Source organism: Mus musculus, chromosome 9, assembly GCF_000001635.26.
Source record: "Mus musculus strain C57BL/6J chromosome 9, GRCm38.p6 C57BL/6J".
NCBI classification, from domain to species: Eukaryota; Metazoa; Chordata; class Mammalia; order Rodentia; family Muridae; genus Mus; species Mus musculus.
The window spans coordinates 43092072-43116901 of NC_000075.6; the positions used below are offsets into that span (position 1 = coordinate 43092072).

The 24830-nt window shown below is 44.2% G+C and overlaps 2 protein-coding genes across 10 annotated transcripts in view; both read right to left on the reverse strand.

Annotated features, from left to right (window-relative positions):
* Positions 1 to 13647, reverse strand: part of Arhgef12 (Rho guanine nucleotide exchange factor (GEF) 12) — a 141877-nt gene extending 128230 nt beyond the window's left edge. For 2 of the 5 annotated variants that reach the window (NM_001359232.1, NM_027144.2), the window contains exon 1: positions 13108 to 13647. In NM_001359232.1, the coding sequence (NP_001346161.1) occupies positions 13108 to 13139 (32 nt within the window). In that variant the 5' untranslated portion in view covers positions 13140 to 13647. The remainder of the gene's footprint in view (positions 1 to 13107) is intronic. The other 3 variants (XM_011242597.2, XM_017313566.2, XM_017313565.2) reach the window with 2 other exon arrangements.
* A 2931-nt stretch (positions 13648 to 16578) lies between these two features.
* On the reverse strand, positions 16579 to 24622 carry Tlcd5 (TLC domain containing 5). 5 transcript variants are annotated; one of them, XM_006510255.4, is made up of 3 exons: positions 24406 to 24622; positions 21444 to 21589; positions 16579 to 19787 (listed from the first exon to the last, which is right to left on the reverse strand). In XM_006510255.4, exons 2-3 carry the CDS (start codon positions 21586 to 21588, stop codon positions 19249 to 19251), a joined length of 684 nt encoding a protein of 227 aa, XP_006510318.2. In that variant the 5' UTR covers position 21589; positions 24406 to 24622; the 3' UTR covers positions 16579 to 19248. The 5 variants fall into 5 exon arrangements, 4 of the variants coding, with proteins under 4 accessions (XP_006510318.2, XP_011240788.1, XP_017168819.1 ...); NR_153341.1 differs by having other exon boundaries at positions 16582 to 19787; positions 21390 to 21589; positions 24331 to 24499; NM_001034863.3 differs by having other exon boundaries at positions 16582 to 19787; positions 21390 to 21589; positions 24406 to 24499.
* Positions 24623 to 24830: the final 208 nt, after the last annotated feature.

Below are 24830 nucleotides of genomic sequence, written 5' to 3' on the forward strand. Positions count from 1 at the left end.
CCAAGGTTTAAGAGTCACAATCAATAACTTACTGACTTCATGCTATATACACTAGCACTTCTGCCTCTCTTTGGTTTTTTGAGACAAGGTATCTCAACACAGCCCTGGCTGTCCTGGAACTCACTATATAGACTAGGCTGGCCGTAAACTCAGAGATAGACCTGCCTCTGCCTCAGTGCTGAGATTAAAGACATTTATGCTACTACAACCTGCTCAAAACAATAGATCTTAACATTCTCTTAAATTAAGTCTTCACAATGTCTTTAAAAGAAGTCAGTCTGCCTCTGCCACTGTCTCTCTTCTCACTGAGTAAGCTCTCAGTGAGTTTACCAGGCAGTCCATGCGCTGGGATTACAGGCTTGAGTCAATCACAGCCACTTTGTTTCATCCCACTTTTACAGATGCTATTCAAACAAGTGAGCTTGTCCAAGTCCTGGCTGGTTACTGTATTTGCCCAGGTAGTTACTAGAACAAACCTAACACGCCAGGACCTAAGGCTTTTCTTAGCATCAGCTCAGTGTTTTTTCTACTGATCCTCTAACATGGGCAAAAATAAAAATAAACACCTACAGACACTAAATTCAGGGCTGAGATAACTTTTCTTTCAAAAGCTACTTTTAAACAAAAAAATAATGCCAGGTAATGATGTCAGGTGGTGGCGCACACCTTTGATCCAGCAGAGGCAGGTGGACTCCCCGAGGTCAAGGCCACCATGGTCTACAAAGCAAGTTTCAGGGCAGCCAGAGTTACACAGAGAAACCCTGTCTTGAAAATCCAAGAAGAAAGGAGGAAGAAGAGGAAGAAGAGACGATGATGATACGATTACTTCTCACTTATAAACTGGCTTCTTCCTGGTCTCAGAAGAAAAGCATCTGTGCCGGGCTGTGCAGGCCTGGGGAGGAGCTTCCCGTCCCTGCTGCTCCCACCGAGACAACGGACCCTCTTCACCTCACACAGTCTCAGGATTCTAAGCAGGCTGGGTAAATCAGGAACAAGAAACCACTAAAACCTAACCTACGCACTACTGTCCAGACAAGGACAGGACAGCTATTACCTCGTATTCTCAACTGCAAGACAGCACTATACAAATAAGAATGGCACGTCAAAGAATTACTCACCACGGATAAAATTTACTTTTTTACATTTTAAATAGACTATGTTGCTGTGAGCAACCAGAGCCAGAACCAATTCAACAGCAAGAAAAACTAAAATTAAAATAGTTTTATTTAAGCTGAAAAAAGCCATTTGAAACTATAGTTTGTAGTTCCTACATAGATTCTGAAATCAGGCTAACAACAATTTAAGTAAAGAAATGTAGAGCTATTTCAATACCTACAAAGACTGACTTAAGTGTCTACACAGAGATAAGAAGCCAATTAAAAAATCTTATATTGAATGTGTGTGTGTGTGTAAGTGTGTGTGTGTGTGTGTGAGTGTGTGTGTGTGTGTGTGTGTATAAACTTATAAACTTAATTACTCAGTAAACACTGTAAGCTCTCTCTGTTGGCACCATTTTCACATGCCAAGTACAAATTTTAAAAAGGGATTCTCTCTTAATTTGCTCCCCACGGTTTCCCTAAAACTGAGTGCTACTACATATATTAACACATGCCCCTTACTCCTTACACCTCAGAAATAAAAACCATACTGCCTGCACGGACATCCTGAGCCATAGCTGTGGCTCGATGGCCCTCAGAGTCATTAACCTGAGCAGCTAGAGTGGTGCTAACGACTCTACACTAAAATTAGACTTCCTTTCTCTGTTATATTATCACTGTGATGACCCCCAAGGTGTGATGGCTCTTTTCTCCGTGCACCCGACAGCACAGGTGAGCTTAGGGTTTGGATAAGTGACTCTGATGTTCTCCTCCAGATTAAATAACATCACTGAGCTCCCAGATGACTTGGAGCCATGAAGAACTGGGATTCCTTTCAATTGGCGTCATTCCAACAGAAGCTCAGTGAGAAATAAAACCTCCTGCAAATCAAATCTGTTGCAATGTTATTTTTCCCCCAGAGGTTGATTACCTGCTTCTGTTACTTACACACACCACCACCACCACCATCTCCTCCTCCTCCTCCTCTTCCTCCTCCTCCTCCTCCTCCTCCTCCTCCTCCTCCTCCTCTTGCTCCTCCTCCTCCACCCTTACCACACCCCTAAATTGAGTAAAGACAAGGTTAAGAAAGTAGATCCTGTTGCAAACCTCCTCCAGGAACACTCCATGAAATCAAAACAAGATCTGGCTGTCAAACTCTACACACTCCATGAACATCCTCTCCAACTGACAGCTCTAGAGTTCTCAGCACCACTGTCTAACCACTAGACAATGAGGATATAATACAAGAAGTCACATGGAATCTCAGTGAGATATTTACTGGTGACCTCAGGATATCCAGAGGCTTCACTATAACCGCATGAGGAGAGGCAAGGGAAGAGAGAGATAAACCAAGACAGTCCATGCACTGATCACTGTTGAAGCTGACAGGAACACAGAGCTGACATAACACTCTGTATGTTAATAAGCCTGTCCCATACACTAAGAGCCTATAGAATAAGCGTGTACTGAGCACCTCCTGTGCTAGGCTGCATTATTGTCCCCACTTACTCAGCCCCCATAGTCCTTCCTTACAAAGATTACACCGCCTTACCAGTGACCACCTGTAGCAGAGTACATCCCTACCCCACTGATAATGAACCTTACCTTGTCCTAGTCTATGTCCTATGAGCTAATCTGATGTACATGTGACTGAACAAAAGCTTTAAGAGTCATCATATGCAGCCAGGTGTGGTGGTGCACGCCTTTAGTCCCAGCAATCAGGAGGCAGACACAGATAGACCTCTGATATTTGAGGCCAGCCTGGTCTATAGATCCAGTTTCAAGGACAGCCAGGGCTACACAGAGAAACCCTGTCTCAAAAAAACAAAAAAACAAAAACCAAAAAAACAAAAAGCCAGCATGTGCGTCCGTCAATGTCCTTGTCCTTTCTCTCTGACACAGTAACCATGAATTTCAAACGGGGATGTTCCTGCAGCCAGGTTCCAAAATAAGACCCAGGAAGTGATGATGCAGGCACTCCACACCTGACACTGCAATTCTGAGTAAGCTGGCAGATGACATCTACCACTTCAGGACAGATGAACAGAACATTAAAATGATGGGTTGCTGTGTTTCTGTAGTATTTCTAAGAGCAAGGGATGGTGTTGCACTAACTAAAGTGTAGTACACTTCTAACTACAACTCTCAGGACGTAGAGACAAGAGGATTCTGAGTTCAAGATTACTCTGAACACTCTCTGTCTCTGTCTCTGTCTCTCTCTATATATATGTGTGTGTGTGTATATATATATGTATCTATATGTATGTGTGTATATATATGTACATATATATGTATATGTGTGTGTATAGATAGATAGATAGATAGATAGATAGATAGATAGATAGATAGATATGGCAAGACCTTGTCTCCATGACAGGAAATAAATACAGTTATTTCTGAGTAGTGTGTCTGAAAACCAATGGAGGAAATTGAGGCAAAAGAGCAGGAAGATGACCTTACAGCATAAACTCATAATATTCATTGTCTCTTGGTATCTCTGCCACACCTGCATGTGTGTGTGTGTGCGTGCTCGTGCATTTACACACCCACGAGAGTCACAGCACCGGGAAAGCATAAGTGAGTGTTACAGTGCAGGTGTGTATAAGCCTGGGTGCCATGGCACTCATGGGGAGGCTGGAGGAAACTCTTGGGGTTTGGTTCTCACCTTCCGTCATGTGGGTTCCAAAGCTGGTGACAAGCACCATTACCCACTGTGCTATTTCGAAAGCCCAGAGACAAGATCTGTTATTGACCTGGAGTTTACTCATTGCCCACGCTAGTTGACAAATGAACCCCAGAGACCTGCCTGTCTCTACCCCACCCCAGTGCTGGGGCTACACATTACCACTGTGCCCCCCCCCCAGCTTTTACACTGGTGGCTAGGGATCCAAACTCGGGTCCTCACTTTACCAATTGAGCCATCCCCTCAGTCTCAGAAAGGAAACATTTCTAACTATGACTCTTGTGGTGACTAAAAACCACTTGAATGATCTTAAAAATCAACTGTGCCAGACTAACACTGTATTACATGTTTCTACTGCAGCTAAGCAATGTCTGAACATCACAATAACCTGCAAATACAATTACAAGTCATTTCTCACTTTTTATCCTAAACTCTCAAAGTACTTTATAAACACTGAGGTAGCCTTCGCATCACCTGACATACGGGTGTTATACTACATTGCAATCAGCTAGCCTTCTCCCACAAAACAGATACCCCTCAGGAGTAGTCACCCTGAGAAGTCTGGCCTAAGCAACCAATAAAACAGGAAATAAGCTGACAGTGTATGTGCCACCAACAATCTCCAAGAAGACTAGACCTTCACCCACAAGAACCACTTCCTCTGAGTAAACCACAGAGACACCAGGCAAACCACAGCAGATCAGCATGTGTGTTGACACAGGAAAGACCCATAACCTATCTAAACATCTACAAGAAAGCATGCTTGTACTGCACATATTTATGTACATTTGGGGACACTGTACTCTTCTAGTGGGTACTGTCTGCATTAAGTGATCAATTTCAAAGTTAATGCCTTCAGATGATATTGCTTTTATGCAATAATGACATTTTCTGAATCCATGGAAGATCTACAAAATCCTCTTTATTAATTATTTAAACTGAAATTTAATAATATATAAAATTGGGGCTGGTGAGATGGCTTAGTGGGTAAGGGCACCGGACTGCTCTTCCGAAGGTCTGGAGTTCAAATCCCAGCAACCACATGGTGGCTCACAACCATCCGTAACAAGATCTGATTCCCTCTTCTGGAGTGTCTGAAGACAGCTACAGTGTACTTACATATAATAAATAAATACATCTAAAAAAAAAAAAAAATGAGGCTCCGTCTGGTTTAAAAAAAAAATATATATATATATATAAAATTATAGTCTAACAGTAGTATCTTTAGTAACAACAATATACTTTATAATGTCAAAATAAGAGGCCACGTGATCAGTGGCTAACTGTAAGTTGGTTCCCTCTCCTCCATTCCTTCTCTCCTTTTTTTTTTTTGAGATACATTCTCATTATCCAACCTGAGCTGGTCTAGAACTCAAGATTCTCCTGCCTTAGGCCTCCAAGTGCTGGAATTAAAGCCATGTGCCACTACCATATTCTCTTATGCATTTCTAATTGCTGTGTGACTATTATTACAGTCCCAAGCCAGAAAGACTTTTTCCCCCCCTGGCTATTAGATCTGCTTGTCTCTAAACACAAGGAAGCCACCCAGGCCTGACTAAGACTTTAAAAACCACGAATCAGCATTTGAATTCATTAAAAATCATTCGGGCTTTGAGTCTGAAATCACAGCTGCACTGAGGCATGTCAGTTTAATACAGGAACCATAATGTGCTTCTTCTACTAAGAGTCAAAAACACATAGGAAAGCACTTTGAGAACAGCTGACCCTCAGCACCAGCATATACCACTCTGCAAGATCCAGATCTACACAGTCTGCCAGGTGTCAGCTCCACAAGTATCTCACAAACATCTCACACGTGGTTGCCTTTGATACTCCAGACATTCTAAGTCAAAAACATAAAACTATTTTCCAATTTCAAAACTTACTAGCAAAATCCAAAAGATCAAGGATATCTACTTAAATAGCATTGGATTAAATAAGTATCAAAGAAAAGTCTACTAATAAAACATTAAAGAGTTCTTTAATCTTAGATATGACATAGTAATTGGAATACAGTCTTCCTTCTGTTGCTAGTTCGTCCTGAGTGATAACCCTCATGGTTTCCTGAGATGCATTTGTATTACACATGCACTTGCTGGAGGGCACCTGCATGTGAGCCAGGTGCCTGGAGGCCAGGGCCAACTCATCCCCATGGAGCAGGACCTCCAACAGGTTAAGAGCCTTCTGATGTGTGGGTGCTGGGAACTGAACCTGGGTCCCCTACAAGAGCAGTACACACTAGCCAGAGCCACCTCTCCAGCCAGAACGAAGTTATTATTTAAATTTTAACACTAATCTATTCTACCATGAAATTACTACTAAGCAAGCACTACAGAGCTATTTCTTAAAATTGATATGATGACATAAGAGTTTTTTTTAAAAACATTTTAAGTAACTTGGACTGAAACAAGACACTGGGAAGAACAATTTTCAGATGCCTCTTACCATATTCCCTCTAAGCTACAATTGCATCTCTTCACTGGCTCCAGTGATACTTTGTCTTCACCTCTGACTAACTCTGACTCAGCAAAGGCTCCTGACTTTTTCTACTTTTTCATGTACTAAGGGAACTACATTTGGAAGAAGCACTTCGTAAAGAAGTCTTCTAAATCATGAGTAGTTGTTTAAGTAGCTGATTTGATAATTGTGTTGTTTATATATTTGTTTCATTTGGCTGCTACAATCTTTTATATACATTTAAAAATAAACATGGAGCCAGAAAATATAGCTAACTGTTCACCCAGCAAGCCTGAGGCCATCAATTTATCCCCAGTATAAAATTTATACATACATTCATGCACACATCTACCTATTTATCTAAATTTTTTCTGAGAATCTTTCTCTACCTGTAATTTCGAGGCTCAGGCTATGCCTGGAGAGAGAAATCAAAGAACTCAAAAATCACAGTAAAAATAAGTTGGAACTTGCTTCTCTAGAATATGAATCATATAGAATATCACATTTGTACCAGAGACCAACTAAGAACTGTACTAGGAGAGCAAGTCAGGCAAAGCTAATAAAATATTGAGAGACAGACTGACATTTAGACAATGGAACAAGAGAAAACATAACTCAGCTAAACAAAGACTAAGTAAGGGGAGGAGAGCCAGAGAGAAAGCAGCCGCTAACCACGTGAACCATTACAGGCATGCAAGCTCAAAATGGCAGAAAAGCATCATCTAGCCTGGTCCAGCAAGAAAGCACAAGTTACCAGGACGACTTCAAAGGAAAGCTGGAGCTGAAGAGCAGGAACAGCTTCCTGACTACAGGCCCTATCAGCTTGTTGTTCAGTCTCCGGAGGAAGTGACAACAGCTTTATTCTCTAGAGATATTTAAAGTTAGCACAGATAAGGGGCCAGGAAGAAAGCATCCTGTAAGAAAAAATACCCTATTCTTTTTTTTTTTTTTTTTTTTTTTTTTTTTTTTGGTGAGGTTGAAAAGCTGCTAAACAATGGTGAACAGAAAAACATAATATAAAGAAAATAATTTAAGGTTTAAAAAAAAAGTCAGGCAGTGGAGTTGACTGACCACCTTTAATCCCAGCACTCCGGAGACAGAGGCAGGCAGATCTCTGACTTTAAGACCAGCCTAGTCTATATAAAGCAAGTTCCAGGACAGCCAGGGCTACACAGGGAAACCCTGTCTCAAAATAAAATTTGTTTAATTAATTTTAATAATGATGATGACAGCTTAAATCCAGAAAATACAGATTAAAGTCTTGAATCTAAAGGTTTGCCTAGCACACTACGCCTTTAGTTTCAGGAGCAGCACAGGTAAAATACATAATAATAATAATAATAATAATATGTCTGCTTGTCTCAGTTTTATAAGCTTGACTAAATTATGAGTTACATTAAAGTATATATAAATAATGAAAAAATCTGCCATATACCAAATTAAAAAACATTAGAAATATTAAAAATTATACTACCATACAATATCACTGTATACATGAAAGAATAACTTATTCAAAAGAAGATGAAACACTTATTTTAAAGACTCCTAATTAAGAGAAGGGATCTTATCTCCACATAAATTAAGTCATCAAATCCGAATTTTAACAGATGAGACAAAACTAAGGTGAACCTCTTAGTCCTAAAAACAACAGCACAGTCCATTTCTGAGAGATCAGTAATTAGGTAGTAAGACCTATGGGTTCCTGCCTTGCTGGAGGAGGAACCCAAGCTCTCTGGTACTCATCTAGATGCAGCCACCAAGTAGCACTTCTAGTAACTGTCAGACAACCACAGCACAGGATCCCTCCAATCACCTGTGAGAACCAATAAAACATCCTGCTATGTCTATGATCTATGATGTTAACATGTTAACACTGCAGTATAATAATGTAACAAAAAGTGGGAAGAGCCCCCCCCCTGCAGTGTTAACATGTTAACAATCACTAATGTATTAAGTGGTATCAGCAGGCTAACACACTTTTGTAATGATTTCAAATAGAGTGTCTTTTGTCAACTCATGAAACAAATAGAAACACAATGTAAGTGTGTTTTAGTCAGAAAGACTACAATTCCTTCTTTTTTAAAAAGTTACTTTGGATTCTCCATGTTGACTGGCAAAATTGTTAGGAGTACATGTACTATATTACAGGCTTACATGAATCAGGACTTTATTGTGAACTTAGAAAAGACAAAATATTATAAAGTTGGCACTATGATACTCCTTATTCTCAGTGTCAAGTCAGTATTTGAAATGGATTCATTTTCTAAGAAAATGTTACAAATTATTCAATCTTACAGATAACGACTTATGCAACCTTGAAAATAACATACAACCCTAAAAGAGTAGGTAGGTTGCTTATTTTGTTATTAACTAGAAGAACCATTAAGACCACTTTCCCAGAAAAAAGGAACATGACTGATAGCTGTATATATGAATATAAAGTTATAGACTTCTGTGTTCACTTTAAAGCTACTTAAAAGTCAGCTTAAAGCTAAATTCAGTACTGAGTAAATTCCAACACATCAAAAACTTGTGTCAAGCTACAAACCAAAAACAGCACGATCTGTAAGCCCCAGACAAAACAAAGTCCACACATCTCAAGGAAGACCCTGCTGACTCTCCCAACTGCACCACCCTGAACACTTGCTGTTAACAGGATCTACTCTGAAATCATTCACTGGGTCCACTGAAAAAACATCCTCTCCCATCTACTTCTTAAATGTCAATCACCTCAGTATCTGCCACTCTGGGGATAGAAACAAGCCAGAGAGCACTAAAAATTATTAGGATGTCTTAGGGCTAAATAGACCCATTAATGCAGAGGGAAAACAGCAATCAGACACTCTTATCACTTTTTGAGTCTTCTGACTTCATAGTAGTTACAAAGCAAGCAACTAGAAAGCATCCATAAAATAAGTATTTAATTTAAGCCGGGTGTGGTGGCGCACGCCTTTAATCCCAGCACTCGGGAGGCAGAGGCAGGCAGATTTCTGAGTTCGAGGCCAACCTGGTCTACAAAGTGAGTTCCAGGACAGCCAGGGCTATACAGAGAAACCCTGTCTCGAAAAAACAAAAAACAAAAAACAAAAAACAAACAAAAACAAAAACAAAAAAAAAAACCTTAATTTAAAAAAGCTTTCAGCTTTCAGGCTCAGTGATTAAGTGGTTAAGTGGCTGCTCCTCTAAAGGACCCAGATTCAATTCCCAGCACCCATGTGGCAGCTCACAACTGTCTCTAACTCCAGTTCCAGACCATCACACCAAGCATACATGTGGTACACATATCTTTGCATGCAGGCAAAATACTCAAAATAAATAAAATACTCAAAGTAAAAATACCCAAACTAAAATAAAATAAATAAAATTAATTAATTAATTAAAATAAATAAATCTTTAAAAAAAATGCTTTTCAGATACACTACATAAAAACAGCAGTGTTAGCCAGGTAGCTGCTTGCCTTTAATGCCAGCAATCTGGAGGCAGAGGCAGGCAGATCTCTTGTGAGTTCCAGCCAAACTGATCTACAAAATGAGTTCAAGGTAGACAGGGCTATTAAAAGAAATTCTGTCTCAAAAAGCACCCCCCAACCCCCCACCCCGAGCCAAAAAAAAGTAAGAGAAAGGAAAAGGGGGAGCCAATGGATGTGTGACTCTAACTGCAAAATAATAACAGGATGTGAGAGAGTTCTGAGTATCCAAAGTGACCAATCAGAGCCTAAACAGAGAACTGAATTCCATCCCAGCCCCAGCACGTCCCTAACACAAGAATAAAACCCTTCTTATCTTGTTCAGCCATGTGTCGCCTGCCACAAACTGCAAAACAGAACAACGCCCAAAACCAGCTAGTCTGATTTCCACTGAGGACAGACAGACTCTGTAGTCAGAAGCACCACAATGAAAGAACTCCAACTCATACAGCTGCCCTGGTGGCTCTGCACACTCCACAGAACAAAGCCACACCACATACAGTACTTCAAACTTGAAAGGGTCTCAGAAAAGCTGCACTGGCATTATTAATTTGCCGACAGTCCTAGAATTGGTAAGAATCTATCTCCTGCTAAGTCAGTGGGAAAGGATGTACACAGGGCGGAGGAGAAGCTGCAGTCTATAGGAAGACCTGGCATAAGTACTATTAAACCAGTACTTCCAGATCTCACGTCAACATATACTCAAACCGGGAATTACTACCCTCTTAAAGAGAAAGGGCTGCTTCATATTTACAAAGTACGTTTGGAAAGAAGAAGAAAAAAGTAGTGGTCACCTAGTAATTCTCTTTTTAAAGGGGAAAAGAGAGCCACCAAACTCCAGTGCCTGACAAAGAACTGGATTTCAATTAGTTTTAGTCCAGGATCTTATTTTACATGGCTCAGTTGTCTGAAGCAACATAGTAGAGGTTTATGATGAGAAGTTATTTAGGCCTAAGCCCCACAAAGCATTAACATATTTAGACTGCTTCCCTTGACCAATGTAACTTTTTCCTCTATGTTAAAAGATGAAACACTTGGGTTGGAGAGATGGCTCAGTGGTTAAGAGCACTGACTGCTCTTGCAGAGATCCTGAGTTCAATTCCCAGCAACCACATAGTGGCTTTCAACCATCTGTAATGGGATCCAATGCCCTCTTCTGGTGTGTCTGAAGACAGCTACCGTGGACTGTCATATACATTAAATAAATAGTATTTTTTTTTAAAAAAAAGATAAGAAAAAGATGAAACACTTAAGGTGGGGCAGTGGTGGTGCACGCCTCTGATCCCAGCACTCAGAAGGCAGTGGCAAGAGGATCTCTGGGTTTGAGGCCAGCCTAGCCTACATACAGATAGAACAGCCAGGGCTACACAGAGAAACCCTGTCTTGGGGGAAGGGAGGCAGATACAACACTTGACTCCACAGAATGTGCATCCACTGTTCTCACATAAATATCTAAGAGCAAGAATCCAGCAGGGAGGCAGTCCACCTCTTCAGGAGACTTAGGCAGGGGGAGGACTGCCATGCTACACACAGCCAGATACAAGAAGAAAAATGGGGTGGGGGTGGGGGGCTAAGAGACGGCTCAACAGTTAGGAGCACACCCATACTGTTCTTGTTCTGGCAGAGGACCCAAGTTACATATCCAGCACCCAGGGTAGGCAGCTCACAAGCTCCCATGAAATCCTAAAGCCTCTTCTATCCCAGGTGCACATACCTGCAGTCAGGGGTTTTTAAGATTTATTTTTGTACATGTTTACGGTTCATAAGAAGAATTAAGTTATTTTTTTAAAAAAGACTCAGATTTCAATGTTTATGTCCAATGTGTTTATATACCAGAAAGAGAACAAAAATCCCTGAGGAAAAAAAGCTGGGGAAGAAAAAAAAAATCCTTCCATGGGTGCTTTTGTGTGACTTTTGTGTGGAACGATTCAGTGACTCTAAATTCTGTTTCTACAAATTATTAAACTCTGCAACATCTTAATGAAAACCAGGGCTACACCAGTTTCTGGTAAGTCTGCTTAACTCTAGGCTCAACTGACAGGCAAGGACTGAATGAACCAGCAGCACAATTATCTGGACACCTGTGAGTCAGGCCAGGAGAGGGACCAGGATGGTAGATGTAACAGGAAGAGCCCTGACAACTGTCTCTACATAGAAGTACATTGTATTAGCAGGAAAACCGAAATGAAACCCTGCCTAGCAAAGCAGACAAACAAAGGATAAACATAAGTACTTTAAATATTTAGGGCATCTTTTAGGTGAACACTCATGTGACACTGGAAAGCATCAACAGGAAAGGGAAGCCCTGTCTCTGGAGAAGCTGTTATGGTATGATAATGGAATTTGGCCCCTTTAAAAATCAACAAATGAGTCGCACAATTGGGTGAGACTCTCTCATTAGGAAACTAAACTGCTTTCCGCTGGAGCACTAATGTTGCTCTTGAAGACTTTTGGCCTTCTGCTTCAATACTTTGTTTTGCTTTGTTTTGTTTTGTTTTATGACAACAATTTGAGAAAAAAAAACAACAAGATAAAATTTGGAAGTAACATGCAATGTCATAATTTAGTTGAGGAATAAAATATGCTAAAGGAAGCAACTTGCTTTCACTAAAAAGAACTCAAAGGACCTCTTTAAGAACTACACTTGGACTACATACTCTACACACCACACCGTGTCACCCGATTAACAAACAAGATCCACCTGCCATGCCTAAACCAGAGCTAGAGTTTACATCTTTAAATGCTAGGGCTTCTGAAAGATGAAATGTTAAAAAAAAAAAAAAAAAAAAAAAGAATAATTAGAAGCAGGCCCCATGATTTTTCCCTCATTTCCTTTAGCTCCTGGAAACTGTCCCCAGCAAGAACCCGTGATTTACTGGTAATGTCAACATTCTGGAAAATTAGGTAATTAATAATTAAACACTGTGCAGGTCAACACGTAAAAAGATCAGAGTCACAAATCACAATGCAGCAGGATGAAAATTAAGTTCACAGACAGAAACTCCTAAAATTGTGAGTCTAGAACTACCACAGGACAGGAATCCACCCGATGATGCACCAGTACCCACCGACCTCAAGCTCTGACCTTCACCCAAAATGACCTCCCTCTGGTTCCAAAACGAGTACACAATCTTAATGCACCCGACAGAAAACCACAATCATGGTTTTCCTTCATTTCCTCTGAGAATATGGGGGAAAGTTTCTCTCCCAAAAAAACCTGCATTTCCAAATTCAATCAACCGGTTAACTTGGCAGCAACCCTAGACTAATTGCACAGCTCCGAAACAACCCTCTTTCCTATGCCTGTCAATTGCACTAGCTGAAGGCAAATCTGCATCACCGACTCCCCTGCTGCGTGGGACCGAATCCAGGGAAGGTTAGCGACCGAGGAACTTCATACCCACCTGTCCGTGATAGTAGACTGTGTGCCACTCATTGGGGCCCTTGGCGAGAGGTCTTCTTTTTATCCAACTTGCATTTTACAGTAACACCTCCACACCCCACCCCCAGTGCTCTGGGATCAGGCCCAATTTCGGCAGGGACACAAAAGTCCAACTCAAAACTCCATTCAGTCATCTAGAACATCCGATTGCAAGGGGTCAAGGAAAGGGGATGCGGGCTGAGGCAAAACAAGTTATCTCCCCAAACAAACCGAGCAAGTCGGCCACAAGGCGAGCTCAAGAACTAAGAACGATCCTCAGCAAGGCACGGAGAGAAAACTTCGTCACAGAGGGAAGTCGCGAGCCGTAGGACGGGAACCGGGATCCCTCCGGAGCTGGGGCAGGATCGGCTCAGGGACGGGCGTCGGCTTCGGTCCCGAGTCGGCGGGGCCCGGCCCTCGGGTCCCCGCTCTATCTGGGGCTGCGGGCCACTCGTGGCCGCAGCCTCCGCCGCGTCTCACACCGTCCCGCGCCGGACTCGCGCCGCCCCATGTCCCCGGGCCGAGGGCCCTGAGCTGCTCCGCGCCGCCCCCACCCGGCTCCGGCCGCCGCGCTGACAGGGACCCTGTCTCAGCGCCCGGGGCAGCTCCCCATCCCTCGGAGGCCCCCGCGCTTCTTCCGCAGTGGCACGGCGGCTCCTCCCCGACGCTCTGGTAGGCGGCGGCTCCCGCGAGGAGCGGGAGGTCTCGGCCCGGCCCGGAAGCCCGGCCCCCGAGCAGCGGCGGCGGCGGTGGCGGTGGAGGCTCGGTGCGCAGGGCCGTTCGCCCGGTCTCAGGGGCACTCGCGGGAGCGCGCCCAGGGTGGAGGGGGCCGCCGGCGGTGACGAGCCTTGCGACCGCTGCGGGCGGGCGCGCGCGCGGGTTCCGGTTCCGGTTCTGTCCCCTCGGCCCGGCGCGACTGGAGCGCGCCGAGCCGTCCCCTCCCCCGCCGACTTTTTTGGGCCCTTCTCCCTGGGACTTCGGGAAGCCGCTTCACCCGGGATCCCTCCGCTTCCCGGACTCTCCAAACTTGAGCAGATACTTCCGCTCAGTGCTGTCGCGGGGGATAGAGGGAAGCGAAAAAGTAGTTCTGTGTGGCGAAGCGGGCACTGCTGCCTTCTTGCCCCTCGAATGCTCTCGAGGTGCAGCCCACAGTGTACAATCCACCCGGGACAGCAGAGGAGCCATTCCACAGTCTCGAGGAGTTCACGTTTAGAGGTTCTTCGGAACTCCCGGGCTGGAAACTTTTATTCTTTAAGAGAATGTATTCGTTCCCGGTGTCAAATGCTTTTGATGACTGCGTGCGAGCCCAGGTCCACGGGCCCCCGACAGTGTTAGGCAAACCTGCGCGCGCGCGCACACACACACACACACACACACACACACACACAGGTTTTGGGGTGAGCCAATCACCTGGGGCACCTGCTGGCCTAGTCCCACAGCACGGAGGGGAAAGGGGTGGGGGGATGGCCAGAAGAGGCTGTGGAGAAAGGATCTGGGCCCACACTTAAGCCAGGAGTTCCTGATATAAATATTGCTTTTAGGCTGTTTTGCCTTGGCAAAATGAACTGTATTGTTTGCCAAATTGAGAACGCATGGTGCTTTCCACAGCAAGTTAATAAGCGTGTTGTGAAAAGAGATGGAAGAAGTAATACATCTGTCCGGTAAACAGCACAGCACGAGGGATCCCTTTGAAGAGTTCCCAAATGTTTTCTGGTTTCTCTTTCGATGGGGTAGAGACATTCAGCTAACCATGTAGTTTTCTGATTGAATAAATCTGTCCCTGAGGAAATGAGGGACCACGACACAATATAGTTCTCCAATTCTGCCTGTAAACATCAAGCGACTATTCCTTTTATACAATTATCTTCAGTCTCTTCTGAGCTTCAATCCGTGTAGGTGGGAAGAGACTTCGGCCATTTTGTGGAAATCAAATCTAATAAACAGTGGGTGTGGAAAGGAAATAATTACCTCTTAATAATGCTGTTTCTAAGTCATTCCACAACAGTTCGCGAAACGATCGGATCATCACCCCTGAATAGATGCATGAGCTCAAGGTGACGTTAGAATGGGGGGCAAAGGGGAAAAGATAAACAGAAGCCTGAAATGACTCTCTCGCTAGATTTTTTTTTTTTTAAGTTCGGGGCACAGCCAGCTAATTTTGTAATGTTTATTTTTGGAAAGAATAGAAGCAGATTGGAGTTCCAAGCCACTTTCCTAACGATCAGACCTGGACACGTTGCCATCTGCTGGTAAATCCCAACATGGCAATTCTAGCCTGAAGACTCCAACTTGTTTCTACCTATCGTTGGAAAGAGTTCCAAACATCCATCACTATAAACGAGATGTGAACCTTCTCCCCAAGCTTACTCGAGTTTTCTTGAGTGTGCTGTCCTCTTCTCCCTTGTCCTACTAATGTCACAATGCAAGTATCAAGCGAATGGGGGGGGGGGGTCTGATGACTCATCAAATCATGAATTTTAAAAATAAGTTCCCGTCTTCCTTTCCAGCCTGCCTCAATGCTTGAGCTTCAGGGGTGAGACAAACTGGGAACACTTCCTAGTTCACCTTCTCTTCCTTGCATACAAAACCTTTTGGCAAGCTGTTTTCAACATCTTTCCAAATTTTACAGCCCCAGCGTTCTAGCTGTGAGCAAAGGCGGCATTTTGCTGTGGGAAAGCTTTCAGAAGATGGTCAGCAGAGGACTGAATAACTACTGTTTCAATGATGAAAATCTCTAATCACTCACAAGGCTCTGATTTTATTTTTTAATATCCTGACAAAAGGCTCATTATAACTTCACCACTAAGAGTCTACCTATGGAATGCCTTCAGTAGAGCCAAGCAAACCAAGGTCCCTTCCCTAGGTCACACATAGCCCTTTACCTAGGAAAGTGGCACCAGTGACCCAATCCCTGGACATGCAGTTTCCAGTGGAACATCCTCGAGGCCACATTTATCCTCTTATTCACTGCTTCAATGTGCTTATGAAGGGCCTGCTGTACCCAGGACTGTTGTAAGCATCAGAAATCCACTGTCTAGCTGGTTATGGTAGCTTCCACCTTTACTCCCAGCACTTGAAAGGCTGAGGTAGGAGGATGACTTGTGAATTTGGAGGAAGGCTACATGGTGAGTTTCAGGCCAGCCTGTGCTACAGAGCAAAGCCCTGTCTCAAAAAGGGGGAGTAGGAATGAGGAGGTAGCTCAGTGGTAGAGTACTTGTCAAGCAGGCCTGAGACACTGGGGGTGGGGGAGCAACTGCTCAAACAGTTGGTAAAATCAGAATATTATTCCTCCACGTTTAGGCAAACTATTTTCTGCACTGATTGTGTGCTGATTGCTATCTTCCACATAAAAAATAGGAATGATTAATGCTAAAGAGCAGATTACTGTCAACATTTCTACAAGCCAGAGGCTTTTCTCCCTTGGTAAAACCGCAACAAAGATACGAAGGCAGACTCTGGGTTTATAGAAAGTTATTTTATTTCTATAAAATTTAGTACAAATCGTATTGAAATATAAATCCTTCTTGAGCAATATCAGGGATGATTACACAGTAATTCAAATGCAAATAAGTGTCCCCTTTTGTGTCTGGGGACACATCGCACACTAGTCTGCCCTTCATTTACCTGGGTTGTAAAAACAGGCAACCTCTTAACTGCTGAGTCATCTTCAAGAGGTTTTTAATCTCTGACTTTCCTCATAGTTACTAGTTAGACCATCAAGAAGAGCTGAAATGAGGAATTCCTCCCCACTTATCGCTCGTTCAGGTGCCTTGTTATCAAAAATAAATAAATAAATAAAAACCTACAGGCATTTGCTTGAGTTTGCCTCAAACAGAAAGATCTACAATCCTTTCCTTCTGAGGAGGGAGGGAGAAAGGAACCAGCATGAATTTGATTAAGCCTGCTCCCTGGTCTGGTCTGGAGCAGGTTACACGGGGCCAAAATACAAAAGCCAGTTTTGTTTTGTTTTTTTCTTTATGCCTATGTGCCAAGCCACTCTTATTGACTCTGCTTTTGCTGAAGTCAGCATTCCCCAGTTTCCAGTTCTGCCCACAGTTTTGCTGGAAAGGAACACACCACCACCAGGGATTGGGTAGAGTGCTTTGCCTCGCAAGCGCAAGGCCCTGGGTTCGGTCCTCAGCTCTGAAAAAGGAAAAAAAAAAAGACTTCTCAAAGGAACACACCAACATATCTATGACACAAATCAGAGAAAAGGAAGCATGGTGTTATCTGTCCAGAAAACAAAAACGAAAGCCCGACAGCTAAAAGATACCTCTTTAGCTACTTACTGTTAAAGAACCTTTCCATTTGCAAGAATGTCTACGTTTTCAACCTCCCTTGTGACTGGTTTTTGTAGGTAATGCTGCTCACTGGGTTAGTGTCCCCAGTGACTATAGAATGGGCTGACACTTCTCTCTGACCTTTAACCTTGCTTCTTCAGTAGCACCATCTCCTGGCTTACCACCTGAATTAACCAGTCACCATTGATCTAAATAATATAGGAAAGACAACAAATGCACAAACAGATAATACTTTTTTTTTTCCATTAAAGCCCTACATTGGAGCCAGGCATGGTGGCACAGGATTGTAATCCTAGCCCTGAGGAAGCTTAAGTGGAAAAATAGAGTTCAAGGCCAGCCTGAACTATACAAGCAAGACAGTGTCTCAGGAGAAGGGAAAAGGTGATTTAAGGGGGGGGGGGGGATCTAAAACAAAGAAAAAGTAAGAAAAGAAGGAGGTAGAGGAAGAAGAAACGAAGGGAGGAAGGGAGGAAGGGAGGAAGGGAGGAAGGGAGGAAGGGAGGAAGGAAGGAAGGAAGGAAGGAAGGAAGGAAGGAAGGAAGGAAGGAAGGAGCCTGAGGCTATCACATACATGAAAATCTTTGGTTCTAGTTTGCAGTATGTACCAGGAGCTGAAACCTGAACTCCATCTCAAGTACAGTGGAATCCACATGGTAAATCCCCGTGGAATTTAGCCATGGCCTCTCATGCCTAGCAGATTAATTCACAAAAGCCCTGAGAACTGGCATACTCTTCCTGGTCGGGCAGAACCCGTACAACTGGACCAAGTAAATCTAAATCTACCCACATCTCACTCATCTTGCATCTGAAGCACTAGCTCTACAGTTTCTGTGCACACAGAGTTAACACAGGAACCCTGAGCTGCTATCCTTGCAAAGGCCTGCTTGTAACGTTGGTGAGGGCTCCCACCAGAAACTGTTAAGATTGCCTCACTGTTCCTAAACTGTTTCTGAAACACTATGGCTTATGCCAAATGACCGCTTTGGGGGATCTGGAATGTTGCCTCACGCTACTTAGAAGCACATGACCTACTGCCATCAAAGTTTGGGACACCAAGTGTTTGATGACTTTCATGTGTGTTGTTGTGAATCACTCCTGTATATCCAAGCAAGAGACTAGAAGCGAGTGCTTAGATCCCATGAGCTTGGACAAAGGTTCTTTTCCCTTTGCTGAGTCTTCTCCGTATCCTTTCATCATTGCAGATGAAAGCCCTGAGTCTTCTTGATGAATCATGGAAGCCGAGGGTGTCCTTGGTAACCTCTGGCACAGTTAGTGAAGGGAGACGCAGTGAGAAGTTCCTGCCATTGTTAGCTTCACTCCCTCCTCTCTGTCCCTCTTGGCATAACAGCTCCCATTCACAGATACTTGAATGCCTGACCCATGCCCCTTCCTGAGAGTCCCTCCCTTTACATGGGATGAACATACTTAAAATGTCTCGTGGAAATCAGGAGTAAGTGTGGGGAAGGAGTTATTTCCAAAAGAACAAGAAACAGCACTGATTTGACTCAAGTTCTTTTCAGAGATGTCTGAATACCAAGGTCTCCAATGAACATGGGGACCCAAAAAACAAGTGACAGTGGTCATCACTAAACAGCTCTGCCCACTTGTCAATCATCACTGAGGGTGTACAAGTGCCACTACAGGAGTAGGTGTTTCAAGACTGCATATGCTTAGCCTGGAAAATGACTGAAGTCATAACCATACCTTTAGCCCTTTTTTGAAACCTAAGTGCTCGCTTTCTAAGCCCTATAAGCTTAGCTCTGTTTCTGACCCTGGTCCCATGACCAATTCAATCCAATCCACTGACTGGGGACAAGCCTTGACTAGTGTGTCTTGAGATGCCCATTGTGTCTTAGCTGCCGCTCTTCATTCCGTCTGCTTCTCCACGCATGGTACTTCTTGATGCTTTTCTTCCATGCAAAGCGCCAGATGCTAACCATGAAGCACCAAGACACAGCATACATCGCCACACCCCCAACCTTCACAAACCACTTGGGGGTGGGTGAGACCATTTCACAGAAAAGGAGATGAGCGCCCACACCAATCCTCACACCAGTGAACAGAGCCACAAAGAGGAAGTCCACCACATCCCCCGTGAAACTGTGATAGTGGCCAGTTTCCCGGAGAAACCATCGCATCTGGAGCAGCGGGTTGGTGATCTCACTTCCAAAGAGTACAGCATTGACCTCTGTGCCCGACTCCCCAAGTGCTAGGGCCATGATGATCCCCAGGATGCTCAGTGTGTGATGAGCCAGCATCAGGGGACCCTCGGACTGGAAATAGATGCACCAGCCCAAGTCGAAGATGAAGTAGCCCAAGGTAAGACACAGAACGTGAACTTGGAGAGGTGTGTTCGGTGAGCCTGAAACAGATCAAGACAGAAGACAACATGGCTGGGAACTGGGCCACCTGCCACTGTCTCTCAAATCTTTCTAAACCACTAGAGAACCCAAAAGCAGTGACAGGCTCGGGCTTTTTAAAAATGATAACATAGAACAAAACCTAAAATCTAGCCTTATGATCTCAGCACTTGGGTGGTGGAGGAAGGATCAGGGCAAGGCCAGTTTGGGCTACACGGGGAGTCAGGGCCAGTCTGGGTTATATGAGACCCCGTCTCCAAAAGACAAAGAAACAAACTTAGCATCTAAAATGGTGGCCTTTCTTGTTTTGCTTTTATTTTTGCTTTTTGAGATGGAGTCTTCCTGTTACTTACTCTCTAGTTAGGGCTGGCCTGGAACTTTTAACAGTCTCCCTGGCTCATCCCCCAAGGCTGTGGATTACAGACAGGCTCTACAGAATAAACTCAATGCAAGCCTGGGCAGTAAGACCCGGTCTCAGAAGACCATCAGGTAAAGTAATTAAATTGTAATGAAACCTCAAAGACTTCAATGAATGATTTGATTGTCCAACCACAGTATCCTTCCGATGGAAGAACATAAAATACTTACTTTGTGATTTCAGTGACTATTCTAACTCCCTCCTTTTTAACCAGTTATGGGTCTGTTTCCAGACCCTTGGGCCACTCTGTCATACATGTCATATTCATTTATCAACCTAGAGAATTAGGTTATTGGACACTGGCAGCTCTAACCCAAGTAAACTCCAGAGAGAACTTCCAAAGTAGAGTGTCCTCCTGTCCACGAACATGCGGTACAAAGACCCGACATATTTGAAATCACTAAGAACCCTCAAATAAAAGATAAAACTTAAGAATTTATTTCATTTCATTTTGATAGATTACAAATTTGAGGCCAGCTTGGGCTATAAAACAAGAACCTGCCTCAAAGGAGGAAAAAAAAATCAACAAAGTTGTACAAGCTTATGATCTGAGCTGCTCAGCAGGCTGAAGCAGGATTGTAAATTCAAGGCCAGCTTTGACTACAGAGTGGGTAACCAGGCCAGCCTAGTCAATTTAGTAAGACCCTCTCAAAAAACAAACAGCCAACCAAACATATAGATTGATAGATTTAAAAAAAAAGAAGAAAGAAAGAGAGAAAGAAAGAAAGAGAGAGAGAGAGAGAGAGGAGAGGAGAGGAGAGGAGAGGAGAGGAGAGGAGAGGAGAGGAGAGGAGAGGAGAGGAGAGGAGAGGAGAGGAGAGAAGAGAAGAGAAGAGAAGAGAAGAGAAGAGAAGAGAAGAGAAGAGAAGAGAAGAGAAGAGAAGAGAAGAGAAAAGAGATCAGGTTCACAGCCCAGTCAGTGATAGAACATTTGCCTAACATGTTCATAGCCCTACATTCAATCCCCAGTAACAAAAACAGACAAGAAAAGCAAAGAACTCTGGCAGCACAAAAGGGTTATGAAAAGCAGGACCTGAACCTACACAATCTCAAAGTTGACAATGAAGACTGCAGTACAAATTATTAGAATGGGAATTATTCTTCAATGTAACACAAATTTATCTTTTTTCAAGCCCCTAAATCATAAAACTCTTAGGAAAATATCTCTAATGCCCCTTCTACCTACCTGGGTGGGTAAAAGGCCAAGGGCCATCGATGAAGCCAATATAAGCAGACAGACCTATGGAGAGGACTCCGTGGGTGAAGGTCACCAGCCGACAGCTCCACTCACAGCTTCGGTGCTTGTTCAGGCAGCAGAAAGATGTATAGAGTGAGAGCCAGCCACCCAGGCTGCACAGCACCTGCACACAGAGACCTACTGCCATCCTATGACAGAGAGAACAAAACCAAGAGAACAAAGAATGTACCCCAAGAAACCAGAAGCCGCTCATTTTGTGCACATGCCCCAGTTGCTACTATAAAACAATATGATGACAGGCTACTGAAACGCTTCACTACATACGAATCCAAGACTTTTCTATGTAAATGTGGCTGCTTCGTTTATAACTCCAAGCCCAGTAGAGATTCGATGTTGGCACCTGATGAAAGCTGTGACCTGGAAACCAGCAACTCTCTTCTGAATCTTTAAGCGAACTCTATACTCAACTAAGGATGACCAAATATCTATCGATAATAACCTTTCAGAGATTACCTGCTTCAGACAGTGATACACGGTCTATGAAGCCCATGTATCTGGTAATGTGCTCACACTTCACGAGTTCCATTGCTAGCCAGGCATAGTGGTATGTGTCTATAATCCCAGCTACTCAGGAGGCTGAGTTGAGAGGATGTCAAATTTAAAGTCAGTTTAGTCTACATAGCAGGTTCAAGACCACCAGCCTGGGCTTCTTACAGAATGAATGAGAAAGGACTTGGGGTACAGCTCAGTGGTAGGGCACCTGCCTTTCACATGTGACACCTTAGGTCCAATCCCCAGGATCTCTCTCTCTCTCTCTCTCTCTCTCTCTCACACACACACACACACACACACACACACACACACACGCACGCACGCACGCACGCACGCACGCACGCATGCGCGCATGCACACAGGGGAGTGAAGAAAGCTCAGTTGGGAAACTTGAGAACCAGAGTTCCAGCTCCAAATCCATGTTAAAAAGCCAAGCCCGGCTGGTGAGATGGCTCAGTGGGTAAGAGCACCCGACTGCTCTTCCAAAGGTCCGGAGTTCAAATCCCAGCAACCACATGGTGGCTCACAAGCATCCGTAACGAGATCTGACGCCCTCTTCTGGTGTGTCTGAAGACAGCTAGTGTACTTACATATAATAAATAAATAAATCTTTAAAAAAAAAAAAAAAAAAAAAGCCAAGCCCGGCAGTGCATACTAGTAACCCCAGTGCTGGGGAGATAGAGACGGATGGATTCCTGTTGAGAAACTCTATCTCAAAAAAGCAAGGTAGACAGGGGCTGAGGAATATCACCAAAGGTTGACCTCGGGCCTCCATCCATATACGTGTGTGTTTGTGTGTGTGTGTAGCTGTGTGTGTGTATACACACACTCGCACACAAAGACGAAGCTCTCATTTATAAATAAATAAATATCACTTTGGTTTCTGCTAGAAGTCACATGACACCAGGCATTTTAATGTGGTTAAGCTGAAACTAAATTTGGCTGAGGTCTGGATTTGGGTCATAGGTTTATCAGTCAAAATCAAAACTTGAGGCAAATGTAAACAGAGAGCCAAGCAAAGACTCCAGACATCTTGGAAGGCATCCCAACTCTATTATTTATCAACAAGGAAGCAAAAGGATTTTTAAGTAAACGTTGAGATACAAAAATATCCTTAAGGCATGTATTCAGTTAAAAGTGAAGCAAAGTGGCTGGCAAATGCCAGTAATCCCAGCACTGGAGCCGCAGAGGCAGGAGGATCACCTAGAAGAGCAGAGCAGCCTGGTCAACACAGAGTTCCAGGCCTGATAGGGCTACACAGTAGCCCTTGTCTCAAAATGATAGATAGATAGATAGCCAGGTAGATAACTGGTAAAGGTAGAAAACTTACATTGTAGAATTTTTGCTGATACATTTAAACAATAATCAACACTGAGTTTCTTTAGACATGCAGAAGAGACTCCAAAAAGGACCAATATGTCCTTGTTAATATACATTATTTAGCTCCTCTGTTGAAAGTACAAATAAGAAAAGAAATCTCAAACACGTCCAGGACGCTTCTCATCTCTGCAGGAATTATCTGCATGACTGCACTTAACCGCTCACCCTTTTCTGACAAATGCAGACCAACACACCTCAATACACAAGCCACTCCCAGGAATGTTATCCAGAGAGGGCTCGGGCAAAGGGCAAGTTTTGTCCAGCTTTCATGAGAAATCAGGTACCTATTCAAGAAAACAGTAAGTGTCCATCAGAGACCAGTAAGTGGGGAAATCTTTTTAACCTGAAGAATGTGTTTAAACTAGAACTAGGGAACAGGGAAAAAAAGGTCAGTTCAGTTCTAAGACACATTTTCTGAAACTTCTAGGCCAATCTTCAGAGTAAAGGCCAGACATACAAAGTACCCGAGTGAAAAGCGCTGTCCCTCTTACTTCCTTTCAAAGGCCAGGGTCACTGGCCAGTAAGGCGGATCAGCTGATTGGGACTCGGCGATTAGTATTTTTAGAGTCCTCTTCTCTGAATCCTAATTCCCTGGCCCAAGAGAGAAAACAGTAGCCCATTTACAAACACTCCAACAAAAAAACAGGCATTTGTAAACGGCAGACACAGCTCTGTGACCTTGAGCCTTCGTGTCTGGTGTGGAGTCTGGGAGGTTCCCAGGCCCTCGAAGCTCCGTACCCGGGCTCCCCCATCCCAGAGAGCCGCGGCCCTGGGCGGGCGTCTGGCTCCGGGCCTCGGGAGAGCTGCAGCCGGGGGCTCCCAGCCAGCAGCAAGGTCGCATCCCGGAGGGTGGCGGGGGAGTGCCCAACTGCTCGACCACGCCCGACTTCTAACCCGGAACGTCCCATCCTGAACCGTTATCTAGGCATCCAGACGGGTGCCCAAAGCTTGGCATAGAGAGGCCCCGGCACCCCGGGGCAGAGGAGCCCGCGCGCACCTGGCCGCCCGCCCGCTCCTTCCCCGTCTGCGCCAAGGGCAGACCGGTGTCCATCCCTCCGGCGAACGCTGTTACCTGGCGGAGCGCACCGGGAAGCCTCCGGCGCCCGGGCGCCCACAGCCCAGGGCTCGGATCACGGCGACAGGAAGCTGTAGAGGGAGGGGGAGACGAGTCTGTGACGGCGGAGGAGGAGGAGCCGGGGGTCTAGGGGCACCTGCTGGCTGGGAGGACAGAACGCAGAATGGATGCTGGGCCAAGGAAGGAAGCGGAATGGAGGGTCCTCCTTTGGATAGGGAAGAGAAGGATGATCTGCTGCGCTTGTTTGTTGTCTGTTTAATCATTTGTAGGGCTGTCTATGTAGAGAGTGTAGCTTTTTAGTGGTGGAACGTTAGACTAAGGCATAAGGCCCTGGATTCAACCCCTGGTACTCTATCTCGATAAATCCTGATCTACTCTGCAGTCTGTGAGATGGAACAGGCTCTTCACTAAGGATGTACTGC

Coding starts and splice junctions, on each gene's coding strand:
- Tlcd5 (XM_011242486.3), bottom strand. CDS start 21,654: ATGAGCGGCTTCTGGTTTCTTGGGGTACATTCTTTGTTCTCTTGGTTT. Junction 19,788..21,389: donor TTGGCCTTTTACCCACCCAG/GTAGGTAGAAGG, acceptor GATCTGTTTCAG/GCTCACCGAACACACCTCTC.